Source organism: Ovis canadensis, chromosome 15 (genome assembly GCF_042477335.2).
Source record: "Ovis canadensis isolate MfBH-ARS-UI-01 breed Bighorn chromosome 15, ARS-UI_OviCan_v2, whole genome shotgun sequence".
NCBI lineage: Eukaryota > Metazoa > Chordata > Mammalia > Artiodactyla > Bovidae > Ovis > Ovis canadensis.
The window spans coordinates 15814235-15826464 of record NC_091259.1 but is presented as its reverse complement, the minus strand read 5'-3'; the positions used below and the strand labels follow the sequence as shown (position 1 = coordinate 15826464).

At 36.8% G+C, this 12230-nt stretch overlaps 1 protein-coding gene across 1 annotated transcript in view; it reads left to right on the top strand.

The window, feature by feature from the left end:
- The window catches only part of ARHGAP42 (Rho GTPase activating protein 42), a 332642-nt gene that overhangs the window by 179266 nt on the left and 141146 nt on the right, over positions 1-12230 (top strand). Inside the window, exon 4 of the mRNA XM_069554888.1 lies at positions 9003-9074. Coding sequence (XP_069410989.1) covers positions 9003-9074 — 72 coding nt within the window. The remainder of the gene's footprint in view (positions 1-9002; positions 9075-12230) is intronic.

Genomic DNA, 12230 nt, shown 5'->3' with positions numbered 1-12230 from the left:
ATGCCACTGCTGCTGCTGCTGCTAAGTCACTTCAGTCATGTCTGACTCTGTGCGACCCTGTAGACAGCAGCCTACCAGGCTCTTTCGTCCCTGGGATTCTCCAGGCAAGAACGCTGGAGTGGGGTGCCATTTCCTTCTCCAATGCATGAAAGTGAAAAGTGAAAGTGAAGCCGCTCAGTCGTGTCTGACTCTTCACGACTCCATGGACTGCAGCCCACCAGAATGCCACTAGAGGTACACAAATTCAGGAGATGATGGGGTTTCCTGAGAATGGCCAAAGGTAGAGGACTGCAGAAGTAACTCCACCAGTTTCTGTGCGTAATTTTTTCACCTAGCGGGGAGTGCAGAGCAGTTATTTAATACCTTTTAACAACTGAGAATTGGACATGACTGAGCGACTTCCCTTTCACTTTTCACTTTCATGCATTGGAGAAGGAAATGGCAACCCACTCCAGTGTTCTTTCCTGGAGAATCCCAGGGATGGGGGAGCCTGGTGGGCTGCCATCTATGGGGTCACACAGAGTCTGCCACGACTGAAGCAACTTAGCAGCAGCAGCAACAACTGAGATGGCAGTATTTCTTAGATTATTTGGCGACTCTGTTCTCAAAGGTAGGTTTAAACTCTACATTTTCCTTGTATGACCTTTGAGGTAATGCAGCCATATATTCTATAGGAGTGTTTTCCTAAGTGCATACTTTTTGGTCAAAATCAAAAGGAAGGTATTTGTTACAATGAACATATGTGCAGGATGTTTGGAGTAATTGTTTTATGTAATTTTTAAGATGTCAGTTTTAATTGGATCTTTCGTATATCTGTTATTTAAAGTTGAAATATAGTTTGACCTCTTTTGCTGTTTTTTTTAAGCCTCCATTATGGACTTCCCTGATAGCTCAGTTGGTAAAAAATCCGCCTGCAATGAAGGAGACTCCGGTTTGTGTCCTGGGTCAAGAAGATCCCCTGGAGAAAGGAAAGGCTACCCACTCTAATATTCTGGCCTGGAGAGTCCCATGGACTATATAGTCCATGGAGTTGCAAAGAGTCAGACATGGCTGAGTGACTTTCACATGATAGTTATAAATGTAGTAATCAGGATGGCAATAAGTAGACACAAGTTTGTAAGGAGGCATATATTATGGTTAGATCTGTTGTTTACAGATATTTTCTGCAATGCTTGAAAACTTTAAAATTATCTTTGGTTTAATCTACTGTTAGAGATTGCTGGATAAGAAAGAATAAAGCAAAAGTAGTTTAAGAGCAACAAAAATATCTGAGAAAAATAACTTACCTTTCTAGTCCAAATAACTCAATATTCAGAGAATTTCATTTGGTACAACCTAGAGTTATGACACTATTAGATCACAATGAATTGTGTGAAATTTTGCAATTTACCCCTCTCTTCCACTTTCTCAGCTATACTATGAAAATGGTCAATTTCTTCTTGGATGAATGCTTTTCTGCTCCTTCGTCTTACGAGTATAGATTTTTTTTTTATTAAAAAATACCTAACTATACTTTGAGTTATATTCAGGACAGTCATAGGCTGTAGAAGCAGAGAGGATTGGTTGCCATTTAGCCTACTAGCCACGGTGTTCCGTTTAAGAAGTCTTGGCATCTAATACCTGCTGGTGAGATTTCACTCTTTTATTAATATATGAAACTGCAGTTGCAAATTCCTAAGTCATTTTAAAAAAAATTATTGTTTTACAGTTGACCTACTCAAAAAGGATGAATTTAGTTAAGAAGCAAGTACAACCTTGTATTAATAGACTCTTAGGATCATTATATATAAAATGCAAAAATTTTTATATACAGGCTATGAGATAAAGGCATATTTTCATCTTTACAGAAAGGAAACAGACATGGAGTGTTTGAATAATTTGACCAAAATCACACGGTTTTCATGGGATAATTCAAGAATTAAATACAAACCCATGCACTTCCCTAGAGAGTATATGTCTACTTATCTTCTGAAGTAAAAAATGGGATTCCTGTAGCATCATTCTCCAAAAACTTTAATTTCTTTTTCTAAATATATTCCTATAAGTATTATACTAGTAGAAGTAAAGATGAAACTAATATTAAATATAAGTGAGTTGGATCTAAATAGATGAAATCCAATGAAGTAGGGATTTATCATAGAACACTGACTTAATAAGTAAAATCAAAACATCCAATATTGAAGTAATAAGTGACATTTAAGTAGAAATTTAATGGATTATTGCAGTGGCCAGAAAACCTTACATGTTTTTAAAAGATGAAGGCATGATTTTTCAGAGTAAGTTGCTATTCACATTAAAGGATAGAAAGTAAAATGCATTTAGTTTTTACTTCATATTACTTATTGTATGAAGGTCTTGTTCATATGTCTGTCCTCCACTCTTTCTGTGAGATTTGGGTTTTGAGTTCTAACTTACTTGGTAAAGAACCTGCCTGCCAATGCAGGAGATGCAGGAGATGTGGGTTTGATCCCTGGGTCTGGAAGATCCCCTGGAGAAGGAAATGGCAACCCGCTCCAGTATGCTTGCTCAGAAAAATCCTGTGGACAGAGAAGTCTGGTGGGCTACAGCCCATGGGGTCACATAGCTTGTCTGAGCATGAATGCGCATAACAATTAGAAAAACTGTGGGTTTACTGACTTAGAGAAATGCCTCTTGTGAGGTTGTGGAGAGCTAACTTTACCAGTATCTAGGAGTGAAACTCAGACTATCCCAAGACCACCTGCCATAGCTTTGTCCAAAAGGGTGGGCGGGAATAGGATAAGGGGTTGGGACAGGCAGCGAAGAGATACTTGCTTGTAATCCCAAGGACTCTGATCTGACTTCTCCAGTTGTAAATACCAGTGAGACAATGAGCCAGTCTTTTCTCAGCCTGTTTATAGGTGTCTTCCACATTGATTGTGTTCAGTCTACTCAATATACATACCTTTGTAATATTTTCACTTTGTGTGGATTTGATTATAATAGCCATCTCAACAGGAAGTTGTTTTTGCAGTGAGCTACATCATCCATGCTTTATTTCTATAGATAGCTTGTTCTTTGTAGCCTTCTCAAACAGTTGATAGCAGAAAATCATTAAATCTCTTCAAAAGCATTAGTTGTTCAGTCATGTCCCACTCTTTGAGACTCCATGGACCATAGCCTGCCAGGCTCCTCTGTCCATGGAATTCTCTAGATAAGTATACTGAAGTGGATTGCCAGTTCCTTCTTCAGGGGATCTTCCTAACCCAGGGACTGAACCCAGGTCTCCTGCATGGCAGGCAGATTCTTTACCATCTGAGCTACCAGGGAAGCCCCAATCTCTTCAAAACCTGCAGTCTTTTAGAGCTTGTAGAGGTAGAGAATTATCTTCTCTTACATCCTGGTGGGATACGGTAATCTTTGATTTGTGATGAGCTGTGACTGCTACCAACAACAGTCAAGTTTAACCAAGACCCCAAAGGGGAAGAGAAAGTAAAAGTGTAAGAAGAATTACTTTTCAGATTTATTTTATTCCATCACTATTCACTTCCTTAGACAGACAAGTTATGGTAAGAGTCTCTGCAGTGGAAAACAAGCATTGAAAATTCCTATAGGATAGCTCTTAAAAATTCATGGTCTGTAGAAAATTATAATTCATGTGTACTTGGAGACAAAAAAAAAAACCCAAACATGTTTGGATAATGATTCTTCTAACCACATAAAAACATTTTCTAGCCATTACTTTTGAGTGATTTATGAGCACTCCCTTGTGGCTGTTTATTAGAATCACTTGAAATAGCAAAAGAAAAGCAACAGGAAGCTGAATTGCCTGGTTTAATGTAGTACACCCACGGTCAAAGTGTGTCTACCCAGTAAATGCAGTATTGTAATGTCTTATTACCCAATATTAGATTTGCTTCTCTGATACAGAAAATAAGTGAAAAAGCTGTGATTATTTTTGAATTTAAAAATGGACCAGTACTTACAAAAATAAGTTTTTTAAAACCAAGGTTTAGATAATGGTTAAAAATTATAAAATAGTTAACCCTTAATTACTGAAATATGAACTTTTCAAAAATTTATCTTATCAATATCTAGAGAGAGCATTAAAATTGCATTTGAATTTTTCCTAAAGCCTCTTAATGAGGTCATACAAAGTAACACATTCCAGAAATATTATGGAAGTTTGAATTTCCTGAACTCTGTGACTTGGTTCCATGCCCTACCCCCCACCCCATCCTCTAGTATTACCTTTTGGAAGGAGTTTTATCAAGCCCCCTGTGTAAATTTGAGGAGAAAGAGTTCCATGTGAGCCAGAATTTCATTTCTCTAGATTGCTTTTTAAATCTTGATAAAGTCACCAGTGTTGTACCCCAGATTCAGATTTTTAATTATGGTTTCTTAGCATTTTGTATGTTATTTTCCATTATTTTTCAGTTGTAACAGTAACCCTTTTAAACCTACCTAAATTTTAAATACCTTCTTTACTTCACACGTGGATTACATCAGAATTGGAGAATTTCATCCATGTGATCGACCAGTGTGTTGGGATAAAAGGCATTCGTCCCGTAGGGGGTGTTCAAAGCTGAGAGTCAGGAGCAGACAGTTGGGTTGTAAATCCACTTTGCGCCCTTTGAGTGTTGGCATTCCTATTTTGATCTCTTGAATTTAGATTCACATATTGTGAACAGCAGCCCATTGACTGCATACAAGAGAAGCATCATATGTCAGATGTAAAGCCACACATATGTTATTATGGTTTATGGAAAAATGTAGGTTCCTGTTATCTACCACTGCAGATGGGTACTCTGAAAAAGTTTCTGTTAAATTTATTTGGATTTCAATTTCTCCCTCTTGAATAACTACCTTTTAAATCATCTTGGAAATTCTCAGACCGCTGAGGATGGCTCTGAACTCAGTAGTTGACACTGTGAATTCTGTGATGAAACAAACATTTATTGAAAGCCTGCCATATGCCGAATCTATGCTTGTGATTTTTAAAATATGTGTATTTTTCCTTTGATTTTTATGAAATTCTTAAGAGATACAGAGATGAAGGCATTGAGTCTTAGCAGGTTAGGTGCTGAGATTCGAAATGGAAGAGGGTCTAACTTCAGCATTCACATTCTTAATATATTCCAGATGATTGTTAGGTTTTGAACTTCATTACTCATATGAAATCAACTTTAATCTAGATATTGTGAAGGGCTTAGCATAGTACTTGGCATGCATTAAACACTCAACAAATCATATCTCTTGTTATCTCTATCACTCCATTGGATGTTTTTCTTCCCCTTCTTTTTTTTTTTTTTCCTGTTTAGTACCTCTGGAACTTATGTTTTTATTCCCTAAGTTTCACATTAATAGAATGAGAGCAGGGGGAAGAAAGAAAAAAATTGAGCAAATCCAAAACAAAAGAAAGAGATGAAGAAATATGGACAAACTAGAGATAGGAAGTAATGCTTGCCCCACTGGGTGGTTGTTAATTATCACATTTGGCTCAAGTTTATATTCTCACGTTTTGTTTTATTCCCAGGCCATATTTACATAACAGCCAGAGAATAGTTGTGGCAGAGATTTAAACTATTGGGTATGAATGTGAGTGCTAGCGTCTTAGCATATGGATCCGCCATCCACTCTTTTGTCTGGTCTTTTCCCAATTAAAAAACATTTCATTCGTATTGACTAGTTCCATGTTTTGAAGTGGGATACTGTGCTATGATATTTCCGTGACTCTTTCATGGTATCAAAAGTAATAGGTCCAAAGTGAAATTCGTTGTCATTACTCTTTCTCTACCAGACATGCTCCCTGCCTCATTTACCCTAGTTCTTAAAGTTATGCTGGAGTTCCAGTGCCTGAGGCTGAAAACTTGGTGTCACCTTTGATTCCTCCGCCTCTGCAGTTCCATGCTACCCGTCTGTCAACACCACAGGCCTCTGACCTAGTTGTCTCTTCAAACTTGTGTTCTTCTCCCAGCCATTCACCTGGCATATCTTGTCCTTATCTCTTCATTCTCAAAGTATCCTGCATATTACTTCCTAGAACAAGTTTTTACATTAATCTTCTCTTTAGAAACCAGCAGTGATTCCATATTCAGGTAACTTTGCTTAGATTATGGGTATTCTTTCCTTATTGCAGTTAAATTTCCTAATAGTAATTACACACTTTTCTCCAGTTAGATAATGTCAGTAGCTAATAACACATGGAACCTGCCGTGTGCCAAAACTTTTCAACATACTTTGTATGCACTGTGCCATTTCCATTTTTAAAAAGGTAACTGAAGGCCTGTAACTTGGTTGGCACTCACAGTCAGGATGGACTGTTAATGAGCGTGTAGTAAATGCTTCTATTTTTCCCTGTGCTGAACCCCTCCCGCACCACCCCCCACCCCCGCCTCATATTTGCGTAATTCTGTCTCTTGCCTTTTTTATGGTGATGCCTGTTCCTAGGATATTTTTTTCTCTTTGGTATATCCAGTTCATATCCACTTCCTGTTTACCTCTATCCAATACTTCCTGTTCACTATCCAAATACTACCTTGACTTATTTAGTTCTCATGGATCTTTTCCGTTGTCAAAATTCTGATGTGTTTGGGATGAATTCTGCATAGTTAATCATGTAACTATTCTCAATGTACTGTGATCAGTTTTGTCTCAAATTTTCCGAAAACTTTAGCAGGACTTTATGACATTAAATACTTGTTGAGTGAATATTTTTTCCCCCTTTTCACAAGTAGGCATCAACTTTCATGCCTTAGTTTTTTTTCCCTTCCCCATGTAGCTCAATAGTGTGCTCGGCACATATATAAGCACCTAGTGATTGAATGTGGGAGTGTCTAGGCCATCTGTCTTTTGTGACTGTCAAAGGAAAATACCTTCTCATAATGTGCACATAGATATCCTTCAACCAAAAGGGTAGTATAGAAGAATTGGATATGCAGGTGTATCAGGTATATCATTACAGATGGATATATGTCATATATGTTTATTTGGAGATATTAAAAGCTGTAAGTTTTGAGTACTTTCCGGATGTAAGGCACTGAACTAAGTGTTTCACATTCATTATCTTCATCCTTAAAATCAAGTTGTTAGGTGATACAGCTGGTGATCAGAATGTTTAAATAGCGATTCATAAGCTATGGAACTGTGTTGAAATCAGCCGTTCTTGATTTTAAATACATGTACTTAAGACTTGTGCTGCCTATCTTCTCATTCAGCCTCATTGTTTGAGTTTTCACCACTTGAGAACTATCTCTTTGTTTAAAATCATTGCCTTTAAATACATTAGGTCATGCTGGTTTCCAGCATAAAGCAAACATTCGGTAACTGTTGGCCTTTATTGTTGCTATTTTTCCAAATTACACTAAAGTGTCCATGACGCTGTCTTTCCTTATGTGAACTTTAAAGACAGAATCCGTTATTTAATACCTCTGTAACATCTGGAGAAATATATATGTATGTCTTTCAATGTATTTGGAGTTTCACTAGGGCAAAGAGGATTTAGAGGGTGAGAATTAAAAGTGAGCTACTTTGCTACTGTTCCCAGTCATCTTTCTGTAGTAAAATGCCTGCCCAGTGTATCTGGATGAATGCCTGTCCGAGCTCACAAAAAGGGCGGTAGGTGACTGATGGCAGAGGTATCTGTGCTGGCTCTCAATGTCTTGGGAAGGATTTTGAGTATTGATCTACTTTGTATGTTTTCACAATAGAGGATTTTAGGTACTTTTTTCAAGAGGTCATCTCATTTTCCTACAAATTGGAAAATGACAGAATCATGGGAAGCATTATTTAGTTTTTATTTTTGTGGTTACTGTCTTTGTGTGTTAGGTAGATTATGGAATTTAAGAAATAAAGCTTGACTGGAGAATAACCAGTTTAGTGAAAATAATAGAAAGTAAAACCCATTTTTTGAAATTTTAAAATTGTGATATAATGTCAAACTTATTTGAAATTATAAGAATAATATAAGGAGCTCCTGTATATGTTTTAACCTATTTAAAATAGTGACTAATTTGAAAAATAGATTTTTCTCTTCATCTTAGCGTTTGCTAACTATGTAGTAGGTCATAGTATTATCACAGCGGTAGAATGAATGGTAATTTTGTTAACTGGGCCTACCTTTCCCCCACTCAACTTTATTGGTATATAATTGATATTATGTAAGTTTAAATTGTACAATATGTTGGTTTGAAGCATTTATGTATTGCAAAATGATTAATACCATGACATTAGCTAATACCTCCATCTTGCCACATTATTATTTCCTTTTGTCATGAAAACATTTAAGATCCTATGTTTAATGTTAATACTTTTTAAAGTGATTTTTTTAAAAATCAAGATTTCCTTCCAGCATGTTGCTTTCGTTAAAAATATGTTTTCTGAATCCAGTCATTGCCCCGACCCAGCTTGAACCCCCTCACAGTATTCTTACAGATTGATTTAAAGATTTATCTGTTTGAAAGTTTAAGTGAAATCCAATTTGGAGTTTTGGACTAAAACGCTGTTCATTGAAATAAAATCAGTTACTGTTTTAGTGTGGTTGAAAATGTTATGAGAATATGCAGGCAAAGCCCAAGTATAAGGAATCTAATTAAATAGGGAAAAAATAAGCCTGATTTTAGTTTGCAGCTGTACAATTATAATATTCTAGTGGCAAGACAGAAGGCTTTTATATGGCTCAATTTTCAAATGATGCTTGAACTGACTACATTAAACCAGTATAATTAAAGGTATCTTAAAATTTAATGTCTGATGTGTAGTTAAATTTTAGAATATGAACTTTAAATATTTAAGATCTCACCATGTGTATTTGTTTTCACATTAGTCACATTATTGCTAGGATCAAGTGAAATAATTTGTGAAAATTTAATTATAAAGTAGAAAAAGACTATATGACATGTGTGAGGTATTTTTTATTTCATTTATAGATGCAAAAGGGAACAAAAACTGTTTGTTTAAGTAAGTGGAATAAGGGAGATATCGTTTTTTCAATATTGTTAGCATGAATTATATAGAATTTAATGTATTTGTATTTTTAATTTCAGATTCAAAATGCTAATGATGTATTAATTGCACCACTTGAGAAATTTCGCAAAGAACAAATAGGTGCAGCAAAAGTAAGTATTACATTTTATTATTCTTCATATATTCTCTTGATAATTAAAGATAATATATGTAATTTCAGATGTTAACATTTTTGAAATTAGAATGACCTTTTTAAAATTCTGTACATCATTTAAAATTTTTGCACAGAGCCTATTACAAACACTGAAATTCTTTTAAACAGAAGGAAGATATTATTCTCCTACTGAATAGAGAAAAAGTCAGCATAAGTGAGTTTCTCCCATCCCAACAGTGGTAGGACATTAGCAGTTTTAAAGAGGGTAAAATCATTGTAAAAATATGGTAAGTATTACTAACACCTATATAAAATAAAAATTAGGTATGTATGTTGAAAATTGAGGCAGTAGTTATAAAATTGCTTTTACTTTTTCTATTTTTTATTCTCAATAAAGATATGTGTTTGTGGATAACTTTAGACCTCTTTGTCATGCCTCTGCATTAATGTTTAATTCCTTATGGATCAACTAAAATTTCTCTGAGCCTAATAATTTCTGAAATTTACTTGCAACTTCTTTCGTAGTTCCATATTTAACTACATTCTCAACATCATGTAAGGACTTAAAATTTGAGTTTCTAAAACAGAATTCATCATCTGTCATACTTCCCCCATCCTTTCTCTGTTTTGGTTTTCCATTCAATGACAAACCCTTTTTTCCTTTGAGCAGTGTTTTCATTCTCCTGCAGAAATATTTCTCCTTCTATCCTTCTCCCTTCTGTCTGAAATTTTTCCCCTCCTTGGAATATTTCCTACCCTTAACTTATTGAAGTCTTGCTAGCTCTCCATGGCTTATTTCATATCTCTGCATCAGAAAGAAGCCTTCCTTTACATGGGTCTTTCTTTATACGTCTGTTCCCTTCCAGAATTGATTTTTTTTTCTTAGAGGATCAAGTAATCTGTATGTTTATTTCCTGTGAAAAGCTATCACAGTCTGCCTTGAATTAGAGTTTTATGTGCACTTACCCACCAATTATGAGCCCTTATCAAGTCAAGAATGAAACCAGAACCATTCTCTGTTAATTAATTCAGCAAACATCTATCAGTATCTCTGTTGGCCCACTTATGGTGTTTGATAAGATTAAGGGATACAACTGTAAACAGGACAGACAAGCTCCCTGCACTTGTTATCTTTTGTGTGTTTACAAATGCACTGAGGATTGTGGAACAGAAGTGCATGGTGCTTTGTGAGAATATAATTAATGGAACTGACCTTGTCCAGAGAACCAACCAGTGCCTTCTGGAGGAAGTATTGGTTAAACTGAGAGCTGAATGATAGGAAAGAAACAGCTGGAAATGGGGATACAGGGAGGGGAAGGGAGGACCCCTTTTCACATTCCCAAAGAGGGAACAGGGTGGATATGAATGAAGGCCTTGAAGAAGGAGAGAGCCTGGCATTTTAGAGTAAAAAGTTTTAATGTCTTTGAAACATAGACGACCGTGGGGATGGAGGACATGTGCACACCTTTATTAGTGGTTCACAGTGTTTACTCCTTATTCTGATTTACTCTTATTCTCTGATCATGTAAAGAAATGTAGGTAGAGGAGTGATTATACTTGCGCTTTAAAACATTCCTCTAGTTGGACTGGAGGAGGGGGGACTGTTTGAGTGAAGCCAGTTTGGGAGTTAGTCCTTAGTGGCTGCAGGTTCAGAAGGGGACGGAGCCGTGGAGAAAACAGAGTATATTTCAGGCATAAAATGGAAAGCGTAGGAAATGGGTTACAGACTGAAAAGTGAGCAACAGGACATTTCAGGGATAACTCCCAGGATTCTGTGTTGTAAAACTGGGCATTTTTTCCAGCTGCTTACTGACTTAGGCTGCGTTTACATTTGAATGACAGAAATGGGGAGTTTGGCCTTGAGGTAGGATGACTGAACTCAGGGTCTCAACACGCCATCCAGGTGGAGACAGTGACTTGACAGGTATGTGTTCCGATCTGAATTAGAAATGTGTTTGGGATCTGTCCTCCAGATGGGATGAAAATCATGGGAGTAGGTTAGAGCCCTTAGGGAAAGAAGAGAGGGAGAAGAGGACCTATATTCTTGATGACCTGAGAACTCTCAACATTTGATGTTTGGAAAGAAACAAAGACAGATAAGGAGGCTGAGAAGGAGGAAGACAGGAGGAAGAAGAAGGAAGAAGCAGAAGAAGGAAAAAAATATAAGAATGTGGTGGCCTACAGCAAGCAAGAGTCTTTTCAAGAGTAAAATAGCTGATCTTCCTTGAGATCCAGACTGCAGGGGTTTTCACAGAGTTATTAAATCTGTGACCTGATTAAATCCTCACAAGCAGCCTGGGAGGTGAGTGCAGGTGTTAGTTACATCTGCTTTACAGTGAGGAAAACGATGAGGTCACCTGCATGCACCAGACCCCAGAGCTGGGAAGTCAGACTCTGGGTATGAAACCAAGCCATTTTCCTTCAAGGTCTTGGTTTACAGTATTTCATTTCATCAGTGGGCTTCCCAGTGGCTCAAACGGTAAAGCATCTACCTGCAACGTGGGAGACCTGGGTTCAATCCCTGAGCGAGGGAGATCCCCTGGAGAAGGCAATGGAAGGCAATGGCAACCCATTCCAGTATTCTTGCTTGGAAAATCTCATGGACGGAGGAGCCTGGTGGGCTACAGTCCATGGGGTCGCAAAGAGTCAGACATGACTGAGCGACTTCACTTTCATTTCATCAGTGATGTTTTTATAATATTAAAAAGCTTTGTGAAGAAGTCTTTTTCTAGCACAGAATATTCCAAGTTTGGAGCTCATATGAAATAGTAAATTTCACATTTGTATAAATTCTTATTTGTTTACGTTTGCTACAGGGGTAGTAGCATGAGCGAATACACTCATTTTATTTTGTATTTTAAGTATCTCAGTTGCTGAACAGATCAGCTGGGAGCACACAACAGCATTCTACAATCTTGCCTACTCATTGGGAGGTTAAACTTAAGATTGAATTAATTCAGATGACATCTTGAGCAAAAATGTGATTGTAGTGGGCCTCCTGGTGGTGTTGATTCTGTGTATTTTATTTGCCTGATAGCTCTTAGTACTATATAGTTGCTCAGTTTCTAAGTAATCCTTGTATAGTAAAGTGAATAGAAAGCAGGAATTGTCCTCTGCAATATTTTTTAGGTCATTATCTTTTTTTCTGGTATTG